This window comes from Cygnus olor, chromosome 29, assembly GCF_009769625.2.
Source record: "Cygnus olor isolate bCygOlo1 chromosome 29, bCygOlo1.pri.v2, whole genome shotgun sequence".
Taxonomy (NCBI): Eukaryota; Metazoa; Chordata; class Aves; order Anseriformes; family Anatidae; genus Cygnus; species Cygnus olor.
Window position 1 is genome coordinate 1,706,410 of NC_049197.1, and position 19,462 is coordinate 1,725,871.

The 19,462-nt window shown below is 65.5% G+C and overlaps 3 protein-coding genes across 5 annotated transcripts in view; 2 read left to right on the plus strand and 1 right to left on the minus strand.

Annotated features, from left to right (window-relative positions):
* PFKM (phosphofructokinase, muscle) overlaps window positions 1-8,379 on the plus strand; it is a 9,187-nt gene extending 808 nt beyond the window's left edge. The window contains exons 2-23 of the mRNA XM_040539419.1: window positions 245-343; window positions 1,158-1,231; window positions 1,327-1,404; window positions 1,652-1,841; window positions 2,050-2,215; window positions 2,297-2,341; window positions 2,446-2,554; window positions 3,004-3,099; window positions 3,195-3,287; window positions 3,387-3,512; window positions 4,288-4,352; window positions 4,718-4,781; window positions 4,870-5,016; window positions 5,266-5,336; window positions 5,438-5,525; window positions 5,632-5,784; window positions 5,883-6,047; window positions 6,795-6,856; window positions 6,957-7,068; window positions 7,187-7,286; window positions 7,450-7,555; window positions 7,669-8,379. Coding sequence (XP_040395353.1) covers window positions 245-343; window positions 1,158-1,231; window positions 1,327-1,404; window positions 1,652-1,841; window positions 2,050-2,215; window positions 2,297-2,341; window positions 2,446-2,554; window positions 3,004-3,099; window positions 3,195-3,287; window positions 3,387-3,512; window positions 4,288-4,352; window positions 4,718-4,781; window positions 4,870-5,016; window positions 5,266-5,336; window positions 5,438-5,525; window positions 5,632-5,784; window positions 5,883-6,047; window positions 6,795-6,856; window positions 6,957-7,068; window positions 7,187-7,286; window positions 7,450-7,555; window positions 7,669-7,816 — 2,357 coding nt within the window. The 3' untranslated portion in view covers window positions 7,817-8,379. The remainder of the gene's footprint in view (window positions 1-244; window positions 344-1,157; window positions 1,232-1,326; window positions 1,405-1,651; window positions 1,842-2,049; window positions 2,216-2,296; window positions 2,342-2,445; window positions 2,555-3,003; window positions 3,100-3,194; window positions 3,288-3,386; window positions 3,513-4,287; window positions 4,353-4,717; window positions 4,782-4,869; window positions 5,017-5,265; window positions 5,337-5,437; window positions 5,526-5,631; window positions 5,785-5,882; window positions 6,048-6,794; window positions 6,857-6,956; window positions 7,069-7,186; window positions 7,287-7,449; window positions 7,556-7,668) is intronic.
* Window positions 8,380-8,479: 100 nt separating this feature from the next.
* ASB8 (ankyrin repeat and SOCS box containing 8) lies at window positions 8,480-11,602 on the minus strand. The gene is made up of 3 exons (XM_040539420.1): window positions 11,251-11,602; window positions 10,467-10,571; window positions 8,480-10,129 (listed from the first exon to the last, which is right to left on the minus strand). The coding sequence occupies exons 1-3, from the start codon at window positions 11,365-11,367 to the stop codon at window positions 9,497-9,499; spliced, it is 855 nt and encodes a 284-aa protein (XP_040395354.1). The 5' UTR covers window positions 11,368-11,602; the 3' UTR covers window positions 8,480-9,496.
* A 1,604-nt stretch (window positions 11,603-13,206) lies between these two features.
* LOC121061090 (zinc finger protein 853-like) lies at window positions 13,207-16,479 on the plus strand. 3 transcript variants are annotated; one of them, XM_040539422.1, is made up of 3 exons: window positions 13,207-13,364; window positions 13,498-13,590; window positions 15,699-16,479. In XM_040539422.1, exons 2-3 carry the CDS (start codon window positions 13,521-13,523, stop codon window positions 16,259-16,261), a joined length of 633 nt encoding a protein of 210 aa, XP_040395356.1. In that variant the 5' UTR covers window positions 13,207-13,364; window positions 13,498-13,520; the 3' UTR covers window positions 16,262-16,479. The 3 variants fall into 3 exon arrangements, with proteins under 3 accessions (XP_040395356.1, XP_040395357.1, XP_040395355.1); XM_040539423.1 differs by having other exon boundaries at window positions 13,209-13,364; window positions 13,501-13,590; XM_040539421.1 differs by lacking the exons at window positions 13,207-13,364; window positions 13,498-13,590 and adding an exon at window positions 15,310-15,451 and having other exon boundaries at window positions 15,570-16,479.
* Window positions 16,480-19,462: the final 2,983 nt, after the last annotated feature.

Below are 19,462 nucleotides of genomic sequence, written 5' to 3' on the forward strand. Positions count from 1 at the left end.
GGGACAACCCAGGGCCACGTCCCCGTCACCTCCCGTGCCACCCCCCCCCCGGTGGCTGGGGGCCGCCCCTCCCTCCCTCCCGGTGCCCGATTTAGGGGCTGACGCGGGGCCCGCTGTCACTTCGCCGCGTGACACCGGGGCCGCGCTTGGTGCCTCTCCGCCGCCACCGAGCCCCCGAGCCCCCCCCACTCACCCCCCCCCCCCCCCGAAGTTTGGTTTTTGCCCCATTTCCCTCTTTTTTCAGCCAAGAAGATGGCGCAGCCGCCGAAGGCCTGCGTGCACACGGAGAACCTGGGCGCCGGCAAAGCCATCGCCGTCCTCACCTCCGGGGGGGACGCGCAGGGTAAGGACGGGACGGCCCCCCCCCCCCCCAAAAACCCACCCCAGTCGGGCTGTTTGGGGATAAACCATGCTAAAACGGGGCAAAACAGGCTAAAACGGGGCTCGCACGCGCCTGGCTCTTGCGGCTCGTTGCTTGTTGTGTTTCCCGGGTGGTTTTTGGGGGGGGTCCTCGCGGGCTGGTGGGGGGCAGGAGGGTTGGTTTCAGCCGGAGCTCGGGGGCGACGTGCGGTAACGACCGCCGAGAATGGTCTGCGACAACAATTTCCAGGGATTTCCAGTCCTGGTTTGGCGTAAATCGCAGTAATTTGCGCTAATTGCCCTGCACGAGGACGCGATAAGCCCGGTGCTGGCAGCAGCCCTGGCAGGGATGTCCCCCGAGGTCCCCGCGCCGGGGACACGCAGCACGGGGTGGCCGAGGGATGGAAGCCAAAACCTGGGGGTTTCGGGCAGCGGGATTGCCCGAAACCACCCAGATTGAGCCCGATCCTTGCCGTCTGCCCGCGAAGGGGGGGGCCTCATCCAGGCCGGGGGCTCTGCTTTGCTTCAGCGCCACCGCGGCGTGCCACCAGCTGTCCCCGACACCGGCGTCACGCGGCCTGGGCGCCGCTAAATGTCAGCGGGGCAAAAATAACCCGCAGCTGCGGGGCCGGCTCCTCGACGGCCGGGGCGGGGGGGGCGGAAAAACAAACCGGGAGCTTTGGGAGCTTAGGGTCGGGGTTGGGGGGTGCGGGGGAGAGGACACCCAGCGCGATGGCTTTAGGGGCTCCCCCCGCCCCGGGTTTGGGGACGGCGGTGCCATTCTCCTCTCCCCGCAGGCATGAACGCGGCCGTCCGCGCCGTGGTGCGGGTGGGCATTTACACGGGAGCCAAAGTCTACTTCGTGCACGAGGTCGGTGCTTCCCCCCCCGTCCCCGAACCCCCCCCCCAAACCCCCACGGGGACCCCAAATCACCGCCGCCGTCTCCCCCCCCCGCCCCGTTGCAGGGCTACCAGGGGCTGGTGGACGGCGGGGACAACATCAAGGAGGCCACCTGGGAGAGCGTCTCCATGATGCTGCAGCTGGTGAGCTGGGGGGGGGGGGGGGACACAACAGGGGGGGCACGCCGGTGTCCCCCCCCTGACCTTCTCAGCTGTAACCCAACGCTGCGGGGGCGAAGGGCCGAGCCTGAAAATAACCCGAAACCGGAGCCGCCCGCTGGCACCGGCGCGGCGGGGAGCACGGCGCCCGTTTTCGGGGTGCCGGTGCCCGTTTTTCAACGATGATTTTTTTTTTTTTTTTTTTTTCTTTGGGGGGGTGGGCGCCCCCCAGGGCGGCACGGTCATCGGCAGCGCCCGCTGCCAGGATTTCCGGACGCGTGAGGGGCGCCTGAAAGCCGCCCGCAACCTGGTGAAGCGCAGCATCACCAACCTCTGCGTCATCGGCGGCGATGGCAGCCTCACCGGCGCCGACACCTTCCGCGCCGAGTGGAGCAGCCTCCTGGCCGAGCTGCTGAAGACAGGTACAGCCCCCCTCCCCCCTCCCCCCCCCCCCAAAAAAATTTCCCCCCGTTGGGCTTTCAGCACCTTCCTTTAAGCGCGTTTTGCACAAAAATGTGGTTTTTTTTCCCCACGCTGGGATTTGGGCGGTTTTGCCCCAAAGGGATGCTTATGGGGGGGAGGGGAGGGAGCGGGAAGGGGGCGTCCCACACCCCCGCCACCCTCTTTTAGGGGGGATCACGGCGGAGGAGGCGAAGAAGTCGAGCTACCTGAACATCGTGGGCATGGTGGGCTCCATCGACAACGACTTCTGCGGCACCGACATGACCATCGGCACCGACTCGGCGCTGCACCGCATCATGGAGATCGTGGACGCCATCACCACCACGGCCCAGAGGTGACACGGGGACGGCCCCGGCCCCGCGCCCGGCTCCCCGCTCCTTCCCCGCGGCGTAACCGGGCCCCGCGTCTCTCGCAGCCACCAGCGGACGTTTGTGCTGGAAGTGATGGGTCGGCACTGCGGGTACGTCCCCACGCTGCCTCCTGGAGCTGGATCCCGATGAAAAACGGGGAAAAAGCCCCAAACGGCCTCTTTTTCTGCGCCCCCCCCCCCCCCCCCCCCCCCAGCTACCTGGCTCTCATCACCTCCCTGGCTTGCGGCGCCGACTGGGTCTTCATCCCCGAGTCCCCCCCCGAGGATGACTGGGAGGACCACTTGTGCCGGAGGCTGACGGAGGTAGGGCAGGCTCTGGGGGGGTGCCACCTGCCCGTCCCTGTCCCCATCCCTGTCCTCATCCCCATCCCTATCTCTATCCCCATCCCTGTCCCTATCCTTGTCCCCATTCCATACCTTTTCCTGTCCTTGTCCCCATCCCCATCCCTGTTTTGTCCCTGTCCCTGTCCCTATCCCTATCCAACCCCATCCGTTTTGTCCCCATCTCCATCCCTGTCCCTGTTTGGTCCCCATCCTTGTTCCAGGAACACCTGCCTGTCCCCATCCCATCCCCATCCCCATCCCCATCCCCATCCCCATCCCCATCCCCATCCCCATTTTGTCTCCATCCCCATCCCATCCCTGTTCCTGTCCTTGCCCCCCTCCCTGTTCCCATCCCTATTTCATCCCCATCTCTGTCCCCATCCTGGTCCATGTCCCCGTCCCCCTCCTCACCTCCACCTCTCCCCCAGACCCGCCTGGGCGGCTCGAGGCTGAACATCATCATCGTGGCCGAGGGCGCCATCGACAAGCAAGGCAAGCCCATCACCTCCGACGACATCAAAAACGTAAGCGGGATGGCGGGAACCCCATTTCCGCACCGATTTTTGGTCCCGGGGGGGGCCAGGCGCCCCGTCCCCGAGCCGAACCTGCTGTCTTGCAGCTGGTGGTGAAGCGTTTGGGCTATGACACCCGGGTCACCATCCTGGGCCACGTGCAGCGCGGCGGGACGCCCTCCGCTTTCGACCGTGTGCTGGTAGGTGGCTCCATCCCCCCCGTCCTGTGCCGGTCCCAGCTGAGCGGGGCCGCGGTGACGTCCCCGTCCCCGTCCCCATCCCCGCCCCTGTCCCCCCAGGGCAGCCGCATGGGCGTGGAAGCCGTCATGGCCCTGCTGGAGGCGACCCCCGAGACCCCCGCCTGCGTCGTCAGCCTCTCGGGCAACCAGGCCGTGCGCCTGCCCCTGATGGAGTGCGTGCAGGTGGTGAGTGCGGGGACGGGGACACGGAGCAGCTCGGGCTGCTGCCATGCAAACCTGGCTGGGTGCAATGAGAACCCGTCCAGCACGGTGCAAACCCATCTGGCACGGTGCAAACTCATCTCGTATGGGGCAAAAAGAATCCCTGGCATGGTGCAAACCCATCTGGTATTGGGCAAAACCATCCCTGGCATGGTGCAAACCCATCTGGTATGGGGTAAAAACATCCCTGGCACAGTGCAAACTCCTCTGGTATGGGGCAAAAATGTCCAGCACAGTGCAAACCCATTTGGTATTGTTCAAAACCATCCCTGGCACGGTGCAAACCCATCTGGTATGGGGTAAAAACATCCAGCACAGTGCAAACCCATTTGGCATGGTACAAAACCATCCCTGGCATGGTGCAAACCCATCTGGTATGGGGCAAAACCCATCCCTGGCACAGTGCAAACCCATCTGGCACAGCGCAAACGCATCTGGCACGGTGCAAAACCATCCCTGGCACGGTGCAAACCCATCTGGTATGGGGTAAAAACATCCAGCACAAGGCAAACCCATTTGGTATTGTGCAAAACCATCCCTGGCACGGTGCAAACCCGTCCCTGGCACGGTGCAAACCCAGCCGGTGTAGTGCAAATCTGGCCAGAGTGATGCAAAACCATCCAGCGTGGTGCAAACCCGGCCGGCACGATGCAAAACCCACCCGGTGTGGCACAAACCCGGCCAGCGTGGCACAAACCCATCGGCACGGCACAAACCCGCCCACCTCCGCTCCCCGCAGACCAAAGACGTGACGACGGCGATGAACGAGAAGCGCTTCGACGATGCCCTGAAGCTGCGGGGCCGGTGAGCACCCACAGCACGTCCCTCGGTGGGGACATGGGGACGCGGGGCCCTGCCCATCCCCGGCGCTCCCTCAACTCCCTCTCTTTTATTTTTATTTTATTTTTTATTTTATTTTTTATTTTATTTTATTTTTTATTTTATTTTTATTTTTTATTTTATTTTTTATTTTATTTTTATTTTTTATTTTTTGTTTTATATTTTATTTTATATTTTACTTTATTTTATTCTATTTTTTATTTTATTTTGTTTTATATTTGATTTTATATTTTACTTTATATTTTATTTTATATTTCATTTTATTTTACTTTATTTTATATTCGATTTTATTTTACTTTATCTTATTCTATTCTATTCTACTTTCGCAGGAGTTTCCAAAACAACTGGAACGTCTACAAGCTGCTGGCGCACATCCGCCCGCCCTCCACCAAGGTAAGGCGTTGAGGAGGGGGCGGCGGGGGCACCCTGAGCCCCCCCCCAATCCATTTGCTCCCCCCCCCCCCCCCCCCCCCCCCCCCAGAGCGGCTACACGCTGGCCGTGCTCAACGTGGGCGCCCCGGCGGCCGGCATGAACGCGGCCGTGCGCTCCACCGTGAGGATCGGCCTCATCCACGGCCACCGCATGCTGGCGGTGCACGACGGCTTCGAGGGGCTCGCTTTCGGGAAGGTGGGTGGGGAAATGGGGGGGGGGGGGGGAAGGGGGTGCACGGGGGAAGGGCGCAGCCCCCGAACCTGCAGCCCCCAGGGATGGGGCTCCCCCCGCAGCCTTGCCCGGGGGCACCCCGATATCGATGCCCTACCTGCACGGTGAGGTCGGTGCGCCCCAAAACTCTCCTCCCCCTGCTTCTTCTTCCTCTCCCCCCCCCCCCCCCCAATTTTTGCGTTTGGCTTTTTTCCCCCCTCCCCACGCTGCCAGGTGGAAGAGATCAGCTGGGAGAGGGTCGGCGGCTGGACGGGTCTGGGTGGCTCCAAGCTGGGGACGAAGAGGTAACGCTGCCCCGCGGAAACCCGGGTGCGGGGGCCCAGGCAGAGCCCACCCCCGGAGGTTTTACTCCCCCCCCCCCCCCCCCCCAAAACGCTTCGGCCAGGACCTTGCCCAAGAAATACTTCGAGGAAATCAGCGCCAACATCAGCAGCTTCGGCATCCACGGGCTGATCATCATCGGGGGCTTCGAGGTGAGCGGGGCGGAGGCGGGCCGGGGCTTTGGGGGGCAGCTCCTGGCGCCCGTGCCCTCATTTTTGGCTGCCCCCCCACCCCACCCCACCCCACCCCCTTCCCAAGGCCTTCACGGGCAGCCTGGAGATGATGGAGGGGAGGGCCAAGTTCGAGGAGCTCTGCATCCCGCTCTGCGTCATCCCCGCCACCGTCTCCAACAACGTCCCCGGCTCCGACTTCAGCATCGGCGCCGACACCGCCCTCAACACCATCACCACGGTGCGGCACCCAGCCCCCGGCTTTCCCCCGTTAATTAGACGCCCCGTTAATTAAATGCCCTCCCCGACGACGGAAATGCCTTCTTGCCGCCCCCGCAGACCTGCGACCGCATCAAGCAGTCGGCGGCGGGCACCAAGCGGCGCGTGTTCATCATCGAGACGATGGGCGGCTACTGCGGGTACCTGGCCACGCTGGCGGGGCTGGCGGGGGGCGCCGACGCCGCCTACATCTACGAGGAGCACTTCAACATCCGCGACCTGCAGGTGGGGGCCCCCCCCCGGCACGCAGCCCCCCACCCCCGGGGCACTGCGGCAGGGCCAGGGCTGCCTTTGTCCTCGGTGGTGTGCCCCAAACGGAGCCTCGGTGGAGGGGTGGGGGCTGCCTCGATCCCTGTGTCCCCCGAAACTGAGCCTCGTTTTAGGGGTGGGGGCTGCCTTGATCCCTGCCCGTGTCCCCCCCAAACTGAGCCTCGTTTTAGGGGTGGGGGCTGCCTTGATCCATGCCTGTGTCCCCCGAAACTGAGCCTCGTTTTAGGGGTGGGGGCTGCCTCGATCCCTGTGTCCCCCGAAACTCAGCTTCATTTTAGGGGTGGGGGCTGCCATTATCCCTGCCCGTGTCCCCCCCAAACTGAGCCTCATTTTAGGGGTGGGGGCTGCTTTTATCCTTGCCCACATCACCCCCAATCTGAGCCTCATTTTAGGGGTAGGGGCTGCCTTTGTCCCTGCCCATGTCCCCCCACACTGAGCCTCATTTTAGGGGTGGGGGCTGCCTTTATCCCTGTTTCCCCCCCCAAACAGAACCTCATTTTAGGGGTGGGGGCTGCTTTTATCCTTGCCCACATCACCCCCAGTCTGAGCCTCATTTTAGGGGCGGGGGCTGCCTTTATCCCTGCTCACGTTCCCCCCCCCCCAGCCAAGCACCACCGCAGGGACAGGGGCACCCCATTAATCCCCCCCCCCCCCCCGTGCTTCCAACACCCACGTCCCGCCCGGCTTTTCCTCGGCCCCCAGATCAACGTGGAGCATTTAACCGAAAAAATGAAGACGACGGTGAAGCGGGGGCTGGTGCTCAGGTAAGGACGAGGCCGGGGGGGGGGGTGCCACCGGGCCCCGGGCCCTCGAGCTGCCCCCCCCCCCCCCCAACCCCGAGCCCGGCCCCATCTCCTCGCGCAGGAACGAGCGCTGCAACGAGAACTACACCACCGACTTCATCTACAACCTCTACTCTGAGGAGGGGAAGGGCATCTTCGACTGCCGCAAGAACGTGCTGGGGCACATGCAGCAGGTACGGCTGTGCCCCAAACCACCCCCCCACCCCCCCCCAGCGAGAGGCTGGAGCCCCCCCCCAAGGACGCAGCTCTCCCCGCCCCTGCCCCATCGCCCGGTGCCGTTTCTCCCCGCAGGGCGGCACCCCGACCCCCTTCGACAGGAATTTCGGCACTAAAATGGGCGCCAAGGCGGTGGCCTGGATCACCGGGAAGATCAAGGAGTGCTCCCGGCACGGTGGGTCCCCGAGTGTGTGTGTGTGTGTGGGGGGGGGACTCCTTCCCGGCTGCACCGGGGGGGGTCCCGGGCATCAGAGGTAAACCAAACCCCCCTGCACGCGTGCTCGGGGGTCTCGGGGAGGGGGCGAGACGCTGAGCCTGCTGCTGCCCCCCCGTTGCAGGTCGCATCTTCGCCAACACGGCCGACTCGGCGTGCCTGCTGGGCATGCGCAAGCGCAGCCTCGTCTTCCAGCCCGTCACCGAGCTCAAGGAGCAGACGGACTTCGAGTAGGTGCCCCCTCCCTGCAGCCCCCGGGGGCTGGGGAGGAGGAGGAGGAGGAGGAGGAAGGCTGCGGAGTGGGAGCGCAGCCGGGGTTCACGCCGCCCTCCCTCCCTCGCAGGCACCGCCTCCCCAAGGAGCAGTGGTGGCTGAAGCTGCGCCCCATCCTGAAGATCCTGGCCAAGTACAACATCGAGCTGGACACCTCGGAGAAGGCGCACCTGGAGCACGTCAGGCAGAAGAGGATCTCCCTCGAGTCCAACATCTGAGGGGCGCCGGGGTGGGGGGGGTGGGGGACGACCCTGCGCAGCTTTCCCGCAGCTGGGGGCATCCTCGGGGTAAATTGGGGCTGGGTTAGACCCAGCCCGGTGGCTTTGTGAACAGCGCAGCGCTTCCCGAGCGGCTCACGGCCCGGCGGGACGTGGCGCTGCCCCGAGAGCGAGGGCCGTGTCCCTAGGGCAGCGCTTTAGTTCTGAATTCCCAATTAAGACGCTTCAATAAAACCGGCGCCGCTCACGGCGCTGGCAAACACGCGTCGCGCTCGCAGCCTCCGGCACTCGCCCGCGGGTGGAGGGAAACGCGGCTCCCTCGTGGCTCCCCTGCCTTGTTCGGCCCCGCAGCCTCGTTCCCAGCACGACGGGGAGGCTTTAAAGCATTAAAATCTTCTTTTCTTCCCCCCAACGTTTCTCCCGTCGCAGCCATCGCCCGAGTTTACCTTTCTCACCTCCCCCTGGGCGCCCGTCGCAGCTCTCCCGGAGGATCCCCGGGTGACGACGCGGTGCCAAAACCCAGCGCGGGAGCATCACGGCCGGCACCGCCCCCCCAGACCCCACCCCGCCGCATGCCCCCCACCCCAAGAAAGCCCCAGAGGAGAGCGGGGCACCGCCCTACTACTCCCCCCGACCGCCGACACAAACCTCCCGGCGCGGGGCTTGCGAGGAGCCGTTTATTTCTGTGAACGCAAGCTGGGGGCGCGGCGGGCTGCGGGCGGGCAGCGGCTCCGGGCGGGTTTCGCCCCTCGGAAGCGAGAGGCAGCGACCCGGGGAGCTGCTGCCGGCGCCTCCGCGCCCACGCGGTACAAACACACACACGCAAATAAAACCAGCCACGAGGCGGCGAGGGGGCGGCGCAGAACCAAACCGAGAACCCTGATGGCAGAGGGGAGCCGAAGCCTCCTGCTCGGGAGCGTCCTGTGCCCGGAGCGGAGCCAGCCTGGACGGCAGGGAAACGTTTTCTTATCTCGCAGGAACCGCGGCCAAATTTCTGGCGGGGAGAGCAGCGAGAGCTGGGCCCCGGTGACACGGGGACGCCCCGGGCCCCGGCGCTGCGCCGGTCGGGGCGCCTCCTCCCCTCGCTGGCCTCGCGCCCCACGAAGGTTTCTCGCTCCTGCGGGCGCTGCGTTCCCCCCAGCCCCCCACCTTCTGTCCCTAACGCGCCGTTACGTCTTAAAACTCCGGGGTACGGGGGGAACGAAGCTGCCCCGGGTGCCGAGGGGGCGCCCCGGGTGCTGTGCGCGGTGAGGCGGGCGCTCGCCCCGCGGGGCTGCAGGAGGAACGGGCTCGAGGCGTGCAATCACCCAGCGGGCCTCTCCGTGCCCTGCAGCGCCTCGAGTCCTTCCCAAGGGGGAGATTTCGCTGGTCTCGCCCGGAAAGCCTCGCTTTGCCCACCACGGAACAAAAAAAAAAGAAAAGAAAACGCACACAAAAAAAGAAAAACACCAAAAAAAAAAAAAAGGACCAGGTTAATCCAGCGGCCGCGACGGCTTCGCCGTCCGTTGGAGGGGGGGGGGGGGGGGGGGGGGGGGTCGATTTTCCTCGCACGGCTGAAAACGCAGCGCAGGAGCTCGCGCGGAGCAAGCGTGGCAGGCGCGGAGAGGGACGCGGGGCCTTCCGGAGCGTCCCCGCTGCTCGCCCAGCGCCCGCGGGTGCTAAAACGGGTGCTCCCGGCGCCTAGCTGAGGAGCAGCACGTACTCCTTCAGGCAGGTGGGCAGGGGCAGCTGCTCCACGGCCTCGGGCAGGAAGCGCACGCCCAGGCTGCGGCGCACGGCGTAGCGCGAGAGCGTCTGCAGCGTGCCGGGGGCCGAGCAGAGCAGCGTCAGCTTCTGGCAGAGCTGCTGGTCCCTGGTCACCTCCCAGGGCATGCTGCCGTTCTTGCGCAGCTCGAAGTGTCCGATGGCGCGGTGCAGGAGGTCGAAGCAGGAATCCTCGCGCTCCGTGCCCAGTCCCCGCACCAGCAGCGCCACCAGGCGCGAGATGGGCGTCTGCCCCTTCAGGTTGACCACCCGCACCTCGGCCCCGAAGTCGAGCAGGACGCTCACGCTCTCCAGGTTGCCCTTCATGGCGGCCCAGCTGAGCGGCGTGTCGTCGTTGTAGTCGCGGGCGTTCACCAGGGCGCCGTTCTCCAGCAGCGAGCGCACGCACTCGGCCGTGTTCTTGAAGGCGGCCCAGTGCAGCGGCGTGTCCTTGTTGCCGTCCAGCGCGTTGGGGTCGGCCCCGTACTCCAGCAGGATCTCCACGCACGTCTCGTCCTTCTCGGCCGCGTAGTGCAGCGCCGTGCGGTTGTAGCCGTCCAGGGCGTTGACCTGCGGGGGGGAAGGGCGGGAGGACGCGTGGCGGGCGGGACACGCGGGGCCCCCTCCCCGCGGCGCCGGGTGGAGGAACGGGGCGGGCGGCGCGAGCTTCCCCCAAAAAACCGGGCAGGAGACGGGCGGCGTTTGGTGGCCCTTCGGGTCTCGCCTCCCCCCCTCCCCGAACGAGCCAAATCTCGGCCACAAAACGTCGCCGAGATGTTAAAAAACAAAACAAAACAAAAAAAAACACCTCGCCGCTCCCGCGGGGCGCCTTCGCCCGGCCCGTTTTGCCCCAAAAAGGGGCAGAGCAGCCGGTACCGGGGCCGGCACCGCCCCAAGCCGCCGTTACCTCCGCTCCCTTCTGCAGCAGCAGCTCCACGCAGTCGGCGTCGGCCACCATGCAGGCGCAGTGCAGCGGTTTCAGGGTGCCGTGCATGCCGTTCACGTCGGCGCCCTACGGGGACACGGCGGCGTTAACGGGGCGCCCCTGAATTGGCACCCGTCGTTAGCGGGGCGCCCCCAACCGGTGCCTGGAACTAACGGGGCGCCCCTAATTGGTACCTGGAATTAATGGGGCGCCCCTAATTGGCGCCCATCGTTAATGGGGCGCCCCCAACCGGTGCCCGTCGTTAATGGGGTGCCTCCAACTGGTGCCCGTCGTTAATGGGGCACCCCTAATCAGTGTCTCTCATTAATGGGGTGCCCCGTTAATTCTAGGTACCAATTAGGGGCACCCCTAATTGGCACCCATCGTTAACGGGGCGCCCCCAACGGGTGTCTGTCATTAACGGGGCGCCCCCAACCGGTGCCTGTCATTAACGGGGCGCCCCCAACCGGTGCCTGTCATTAACGGGGCGCCCCCAACCGGTGCCGAGACAGGCCAGGGCGCTGCGGGGCTCTGCCGCAACCGCTCGTTGGCTGCGCACCGGGACGGGGACGGCTCCAGACACCGCGCTGCGGGCTCCCGGTGCTCCCGGTGCCCGCTGCGGGCGGCAACAGGAGGCGCCGAACCCCCGTTTGCAGCATCCGGGCTGCGGGGCCGGCGTTTCCCCGCCGCGGGCGGGCAGCGGGAGCGGCTGGGGATGGGGGCACCGGGCCCGGTTCCCCCCCCCCGGTGCCCCGCCGGGGCTCACCCGCCCGATGAGGTCCTCCACGTTGTCCCGGGGGAAGGAGCGGATGGCGGCGATGGTGCGGATGAGGCGCTCGGACAGCGAGTACTTGCTCTGCACGCTCTGCATGATGTACCACATCCTGCGGCACCGGCACCGGGCCACCGGGGGCAGCGGGACCGGGGGCACCGGCACACCGGGACCCCGCCGCCAGGCCCGGCCCAGCCGCCGGGCCCTGAGGAAGAGGAGGAGGCCGGGGGGGGGGGGGGAGGGGGAGACCCTCCGGGTGGGGGCGGGGCCCAGGCCCAGGCCCGGAACCGGCGCCGCCGCCGCCGCAGGCCCAGCGGGAGGCGGAAGCGGCCGCCGCCACCCGGAAGTGGAATGCGGCGGCGGCGGCGCATGCGCCGAGGACTCCCCGGCCTCGCCCCGCCCGCCTCTCCGCCAATCAGCGCGCGGCGTCCCCGCCCCCGGAGGCCCCGCCCCCTCAGCGGGTTCGCCCCCGCGCGGCGCTTTTAACCAATCGGTAGGCTCGGCGGCGCGCAAGCCCCGCCCTCGCGGCGGCTCTCAGCCAATCCGCTGCCGCCGGGCTCGGCCCGGGGTGCCGGGGCCCCGGCTGGGGGGCTCGGGGGGGGCGGGGGCGCTGGGACGGGACCGGGGGGGGGGGCACGGGGGCGGGGGGGACACGGGGGATGGCACCGGGGGGGGTTACGGGGGGGGTACGGGGGTGTGACCCCCCCGGTGTCCCCGTGCTGCCCGACCCCGGCGCGCGGCCAGTTCAAACCAGTGGCTCCCAGTACGGGGGGAGGGGGGCACTGGGATGTACTGGGACATGCTGGGGGCACTGGGAGGCACTGGGATGGGCCGGGGGCACTGGGACTCACTGGGTACACTGGGATGTACTGGGATGTACTGGGATGTACTGGGAAGCACTGGGCATACCGGGACACACTGGGTGCACTGAGATGAACTAGAACACACTGGGATGCACTGGGAGGAACTGGGTATACTGGGACGCACTGGGGGCACTGAGTATACTGGGGACACTGGGATGCACTGGGACGCACTGGGGGCACTGAGTACACTGGGACGCGCTGGGACTTACTGGATGTACTGGGAGGCACTGGGTACAGTGGGACACGCTGGATGTACTGGGAGGCACTGGGTACACTGGGGTACACTGGATGTACTGGGAGGCACTGGGTACACTGGGACACACTAGGGCACACTGGATGTACTGGGAGGCACTGGGACACACTGGATGTGCTGGGAGGCACTGGGACGCACTGGGACACACTGGATGTACTGGGAGGCACTGGGAGGCACTGGGACACACTGGATGTGCTGGGAGGCACTGGGAGGCACTGGGACACACTGGATGTACTGGGAGGCACTGGGTACAGTGGGACACGCTGGATGTACTGGGAGGCACTGGGTACACTGGGGTACACTGGGTGTACTGGGAGGCACTGGGACACACTGGGACACACTGGATGTACTGGGACGCACTGGGACGCACTGGATGTGCTGGGAGGCACTGGGATGCACTGGGACGCACTGGATGTACTGGGACGCACTGGGTGCACTGGGACGCACTGGGACGCACTGGGATGCACTGGGACACACTGGATGTACTGGGACGCACTGGGTGCACTGGGACGCACTGGGACGCACTGGGACGCACTGGGACACACTGGATGTACTGGGACGCACTGGGTGCACTGGGACACACTGGGACGCACTGGGAGCACTGAGTATACTGGGAGGCACTGGGTACACTGGGGCGCACTGGGCCACCCCCATCAGCCCCATCCAGCTGCAGACACCGGGGGGGTGTGTGCAGAAGCCCCCCCAGTGCCCCCTGCACCCCCTCCACCCCACACGGGGGGGGTCCCCATCACCCCCCCTCACCCCCCCAGGTGGGGGCCCCCCCTTTGTCCCCGCCCCCCCCCCTCAGCACTCGGTCCCGCTGCGCCCCCCGCACCCCCCGGCTGGGGGGGTCCCGTCCCCCCGTCCCCACGGCCGGGTGGGGTTTTTTTGGGGGGGGGATGTAACGGGGGGGGGGGGGGGGCAGGAGCTGCGCCATCGCGGGGGCCGAGCGGGAGGCCCCGCCGCTGCCGCCCCCCCCGCGCCAGGCCCCGGTGAGTTGTTTTTTTTTTGGGTGGGGGGGGGGCGACGGTTCCGCTGTGGCTGAATTTGGGGGGGGGGTCGGTGGTCTTCCCCCCCCCCCGCGGCCACCCCATCTCTTTGCTTGTTTGCCCCCCCCCCCCCCAGCAGCGTTTCCCCGTCTGAGCGCGATGGATGCCGAGGGGGGGCCATCAGGCCGGGACCCCCGGGACCCCAAGACCGCCGAGGGCACCGCCGCAGGTGAGCCCCCCCCCGAAATCCCCCCCCCCCCCATGTAGCGTGGGGATGGTCCCGTACGTGGGGGGCCCACGGGTGCGCGGGGAGTGGGGGGGACTGGGGGGAGATGAGGGGGGGGTGGCTGGGAGGGGGACGCTGCGATCCTATAGCGTGGGGGTGCCGCCATCCCATAATATGGGGGTATTCTGATTCGTTTGGGGGCGGGTAAGAGGGGGGCAGGGGTGCCCGCATCCCATGATATTGGGATGGCTCAATCGCAGGGTGGGGGGGTGTCCTGATCTGGGGGGGCACCCTCATCCTGTAATGTGGGGGTGTCCAGATTCGGGAGGGGGGACGGGGTGCCCCCATCCCATAATATGGGGGTGTCCTGATCCGAGGTGTGGGGGCAGGGTTGCCCCCATCCCATAATATGGGGGTGTTCTGATTCGGGAGAGGGGACGACAGGGGTGCCCCCATCCCATAATATGGGGGTGTCCTGATTCGGGAGGGGGGACAGGGGTGCCCCCATCCCATAATATGGCAATGTCCCAGTCCCACAGCATGGGGGTGTGTGGATGCCCCGTCCCCATTTCGTGGGGACACCCCAGATCTGGAGTATGGGGGTGCCCCGATCCCAGGGTATGGGGATGTCCTGGTCCCTTGGCACAGGGATACCCCAAATCTGGGCTATGGGGGTGCCCTGATCCCAGGTAATGGGGGTGCCCCGATCCCTTGGCACAGGGGTGCCCCGATCCCATGTTATGGGGGTGCTCTGATCCTAGGGTAAGGGGGTTCCCTGGTCCCTTGGCACAGGGATACCCCAAATCTGGGTTATGGGGGTGCCCCAAACGCGGGTTGTGGGGATGCCCCGTCCCCATTTCATGGGGATACCCCAAATCTGGGGTATGGGGGTGTCCCCGTCCCTTGGCACAGGGATACCCCAAATCTGGGGTGCCCTGATCTCAGGGTATGGAGGTGTCCCAGTTCTGGGGTGCAGGGGATGCTCCAGTCCGTCAGAACAGGGGTACCCCATCCCTATGGCACGGGGGTGCCCTAACCCCGCACCACAGGGACGCCCCGATCTCGGGGTGCAGCGATGCCCTGCTCCTGCCCCATGGGGTTTCCCGGTACCCCAACTCCAGCCATGTTTTGGAGCAGGAATTTGGGCTCCGGGGTCCCCCTCGGCGGTGCCACCCCCACGCCTGTCCCCACCTGGGGACGCGCTGTCCCCGTCCCACACCCCAGGCCTGTCCTGGGGGGGGGGGCAACCTCCGTCTGCACCCCAATTCCAGCCTCTTGTCTCTTGGTGGGGACGCCCAGCGGGGCGCCAGCGCTGTCCCCGAAGTGGGGAGGGGGCAGAAGGGATGGGGAAGGGGGAATGGAGGGGGTGGGGAAGGGGAAAGAAGGGTGGAGAAGGTGGGAAAGGGGATGAAGGGGCCGAAGGGGTGAAGATGGTGGAAATGGGATGGGGAAGGGGCTGAGAGGATGGGAAAGGGGTCAAGAAAATGGGGAAGGGGTCAAGGAGATGGGGAGGGGTCCAAGGGGATGGGAAAAGGGCCAAGGGGATGGGGAAGGGGTCAAGGGAATGGGGAAGGGGATGGGGAAGGGGACAGTGGATGGGGAAGGTGCAAAGGGGTGGGGAAGGTGGGAAAGGGGCTGGGGAATGAAGGGGACAAAGGGGTGAAGAAGGTGGAAATGGGAGGGGAAGGGGCTGAGGGGATGGGAAGGGCCCAGAGGGATGGGGAAGGGGCCAAGGGGGTGGAGGAGGTGGGAAAGGGATGGGGCAGATGGAAAAGGTCCGGAGTAGGGACAGGGGCTGGGAAAGAGGTAGGGGAGATGGAGGAGGTGGAAGAGGGACAGAGAAGGGGAAGAGGGGATGGAGAAGGTGGGAAAGGGCTGCAGCAGATGGGGAAGGGCTGCGGAGGGGATGGAGAGGATGAAGAAGATGAAGAGGACATGGGGAAGGGGCCAGTGGCTGGAGAAGGTACAAAAGGACGGAGAAGGTGGGAGAAGGCTGGAGCAGACGGAGAAGGGCTGCAGGAGGTGCAAAAGGGACGGGGAAGGGGCAGAGGGGTCGCAGCCCCTGGCCTGCCCCGCGCCCCCGCCGGTGCCCAGCTCCACTCTCCCTGCAGCCTGCCCCGCCAGCGAGACCCCCGGGTGCCCGGCGGCGAGGCGGCGGCGGAAGGCACCCGCCCGGCCCCGGGGCAAGGCGTCGGGGGGCCCGCGGGGCCTGGGACCGCTGGAGGAGCTGCTGGGGCTGCGGGGGGGCCGCCTGCGCCCCACCATCTGCGGCGAGTGCGGCAAGGGCTTCAGCCGCAGCTCGGACCTGGCGCGGCACCAGGTCACGCACACCGGCGAGAAGCCCTACACCTGCGGTGCCTGCGGGAAGGGCTTCAGCCAGAACTCCAACCTGGCCACCCACCGGCGCATCCACACCGGCGAGAAGCCCTACGGCTGCGGCGCCTGCGGCAAGCGCTTCAGCGAGAGCTCGGCGCTCGTCCAGCACCAGCGCACGCACACCGGGGAGAAGCCCTACCGCTGCGGGGAGTGCGGCAAGCGCTTCAGCGTCTCCTCCAACCTCATCCGCCACCGACGCACCCACACCGGCGAGAAGCCCCACGGCTGCCCCGACTGCGGCGAGGGGTTTCGCCACAAATCCCAGCTCCGCCGGCACCAGAAGCTCCACGCCGCGTGATGGGGACCCTCGCGCATGGGGACAAGGAGCAGTGGTGCTACCGGTCCCGATGCCCGCCCGGGATGGGGACCACAAGGGATGGGATGGGGGTTGGGGACGCGTGGCACCCACGCGCCCAGCCCCGGTGCACCCAAAATCCCCGGGACTGGCCTCAAAAGCCAGGCTGGGGAGGCGCAGCGGGGCCGCAACCCGGATCAATAAAAGATCCCGGTGCCGAATTGCTCGCCCACCGTTGTCCCCAGGCGCCCTGGGCAGCGCGGGCTGGGTTTTGGGGCCCCCACCGCTGCTACCCCACTTTGCATGGCCCCCGCCACCATAACACTAAATAGGACCCTAAGAAACACGGACATTGCCAGTTTCTCCCACCAAAATACTCCCAACAGAAGCCGTTGGGTACACCTGAACTCCCTTTGGGAGCCTTTACGCAACCCCACACACGACAGGACTCTGCGCTTTCTCTCTTTCCAAACAACCCTAAACGCATCACTAAAACTAACCCTAATTGGAACCCTAAAAAACACGTCCGGCACCAGTTTCTGCCATCAAAAAATGCTCCCAACAGAAATCTTTGGGTAGACCTGAACCCTTTGGGAGCCTTTACGCAACCCCACGCACGACAGGACTTTGCACTTTTTCCAAATAACCCTAAACGTAACACTTAACAGTAAACCTAACCCTAATTAGGACCCTAAAAATACGACGCCAGTTTCTCCCAGTGAAGGGAGAAGGGCAGCGGCCCAGCCTGGCTGGGCGTTATGCAGTGGATTCCCCGGATCCTTCTCCTTGAGGCACTGATTGCCTTACCCTGGGCCTTCCTGTCCTGTGTGTGACGGTGTCTGCGTGCCACCGAAGCACAGCACGTGTGGGGTGGTTGTGTGCAGGCGTCTGTGGGGTTGCGCCAACCCTGTGCTGGGGATCGGGTATGCACGCCTGCACGCACACCGGGCACCGTGAGCATACCACTAGAGCGTGCGTGCATCCCTGTGTGTCCCTGGGGGGGAGAGGGTCTTGTTTGTGCGCTGCAGGCTCCCAACAGGCTCTTCAGCACCCGGTTACTGTACCCTGTATCTCAGCCTATCACAGAATTACAAAATTTTAGGGGGTGGAAGGGACCTCGAGAGATCATCGGGACCAACCCCCCTGCCAAAGCAGGTTCCCTACAGCAGGCTGCCCAGGTAGGCGTCCAGACGGGCCTTGAGTATCTCCAGAGAAGGAGACCCCACGACCTCCCTGGGCAGCCTGTCCCAGGGCTCCGTCACCCTCACCGTGAAGAATTTCTTTCTCATAGTCGTGCAGAACTTCCCGGGCTCCATTTTGTGGCCGGTGCCCCTTGTCCTGTCCCCACAAACCACTGAAAAGAGTTTAGCCAAATCCCTCCATCTCCCACACTTAAGATATTTGTAAACATTAATAAGATCCCCTTATTAATGGGGCAGATTATCTCCATCATAAGGAGACCACACGCATTCCCTTGAGGATGTTCTTTACCTGTGGGGGCTCTGCTGCATGCCCCTGACCCAAGCCATGATCCCAGAAGGGTGGGGGCCAGCAGGTGCCTTGGCCTTGGGCATTTTCTCATTTGCAGTTTGGGAACTAGGGGCAGGAGAGGGCCAGATACAGGTGCTGAGCTCCACCTGTGCCCACTGTCATTATGGGGGGGGCTGTTCCAGGGGTGCTCCTTCCTGGTATGGGGGTGAGGGCAGGCAGGGGGAGCATTTGGGAGTTCAGACGCTGGGAGGAGATATCAGGGGAGCCCAGGAGCTTCAGGTGCCGGGAATTCAAGGTGTCTACCCATCTCCACCACCGCCACCTTTGACCACCTGGTTCTTTCTGCTGCAGCTCTGGCTCCTGACAGCGCCACCAAGGAGATTGGACCGGGTCGCAGCCCCCCAGCACCCTGAAATGCCGGGGGGATGCCCTGCTCCCAGCCTGGGGGAGGGAAGGGGGGGGGGGGGCGGTAACACCCTGTGCAGGCAAGTATGGTGGGGGGTGCAGGGCTGGAGAAGCTGTTGGGGGGGGTCGGAGAGGGCCCTGAGCTGATGTCTCGTTACAGGCTGGGGCAGGACACTTGTGCATGGTGCAGGAAAAGCTTCAAATATCAGCACCACGTGAAGCAGCAAGAGTGCATCCACAGCGTCCCACTGCCTCCCTTACCCACCACCTATCACCCCCGTACCTCCTGCCAACACCCAGACCCCATCCATTGCATGAGCCTCCCCCCCCCCCCCCCAGTTCCTAAATAGCCCCATCTCTTGCACCCCTCACTGCCCCTGAGCTGCCTGCAGCCCCTCTGAGACCCCAGCTCCCTCCCCAGTACTGCGGACCTGCGCTCCCCATGGGTGAAAAGTCCTACTGCTGTGCCAGCTGCCAGAAACACTTCTCCCACTCTGGTTCCTACAGCTCCCACCCGAATACCCACCAGTGTCTACCGAGATCCCCCCCTCCAGTAGCCCTGCTCAGCCCGGGAGGTAGTCCCAGGACCCTTGGCACTGGGATGCCTGGGGGTGCTAGAGCGGTGTGGCTCAAGTGCCAGCCCTGCTCCAAGCCAGGGCTTCCCAGCTATTGTAACAAACGCCCCCACCCCTGGTACCACCGGGTCCCTCCCAGCCCCTGATGACCCTCTGGATCTGCCCCCAAGGCAGGGGCTGGTGTCCCCCCAAGGTTCCTCCAGGAGCCAGCTGTTCCCCCTAGGGTCCTGTGCGCCGTGAGTGGTTCCCTTCTGCCCCATCTTGCCTGGGCCCTTGGGACCCTGCCCACCCTCCAACCTCCTGCAGACCCTGGGCGTACCAGATCCAGTGGGCACTGCCACGGGGAACTGGGAGCAACTGGTACAACCAGCGAGTAAAGGGGCTGGGACACTGGGAGAACACTGGGAGGCTGTAGAGGCAGCAGGTGGCAGCACTGGGTGCTTGATGGCACACTGGAGGATGCTGAGACCCCGGGGACCGAGGGCCTTGGCAGGACACGGTGCCAGCCACTGTGCCCCCCGACCTGTGTCCTACAGGCAGGGGTCTTGGAGGTGCCGGTGGTGGCTGCAGTAGGGCACAGATGGGCGCTTCCTCTGTGAGCTCTACCCCAAGGGTTTCTGCAAGGGCAGCTCCCTGCTGCAACGCCGCTACAAGCACAACCCGTAGCAGGACACGGGTGCACTGGCAGGGCTGGGGGCTGCAAGTGCAGAGAGGCAGCAGGGAGGCAGCGGGC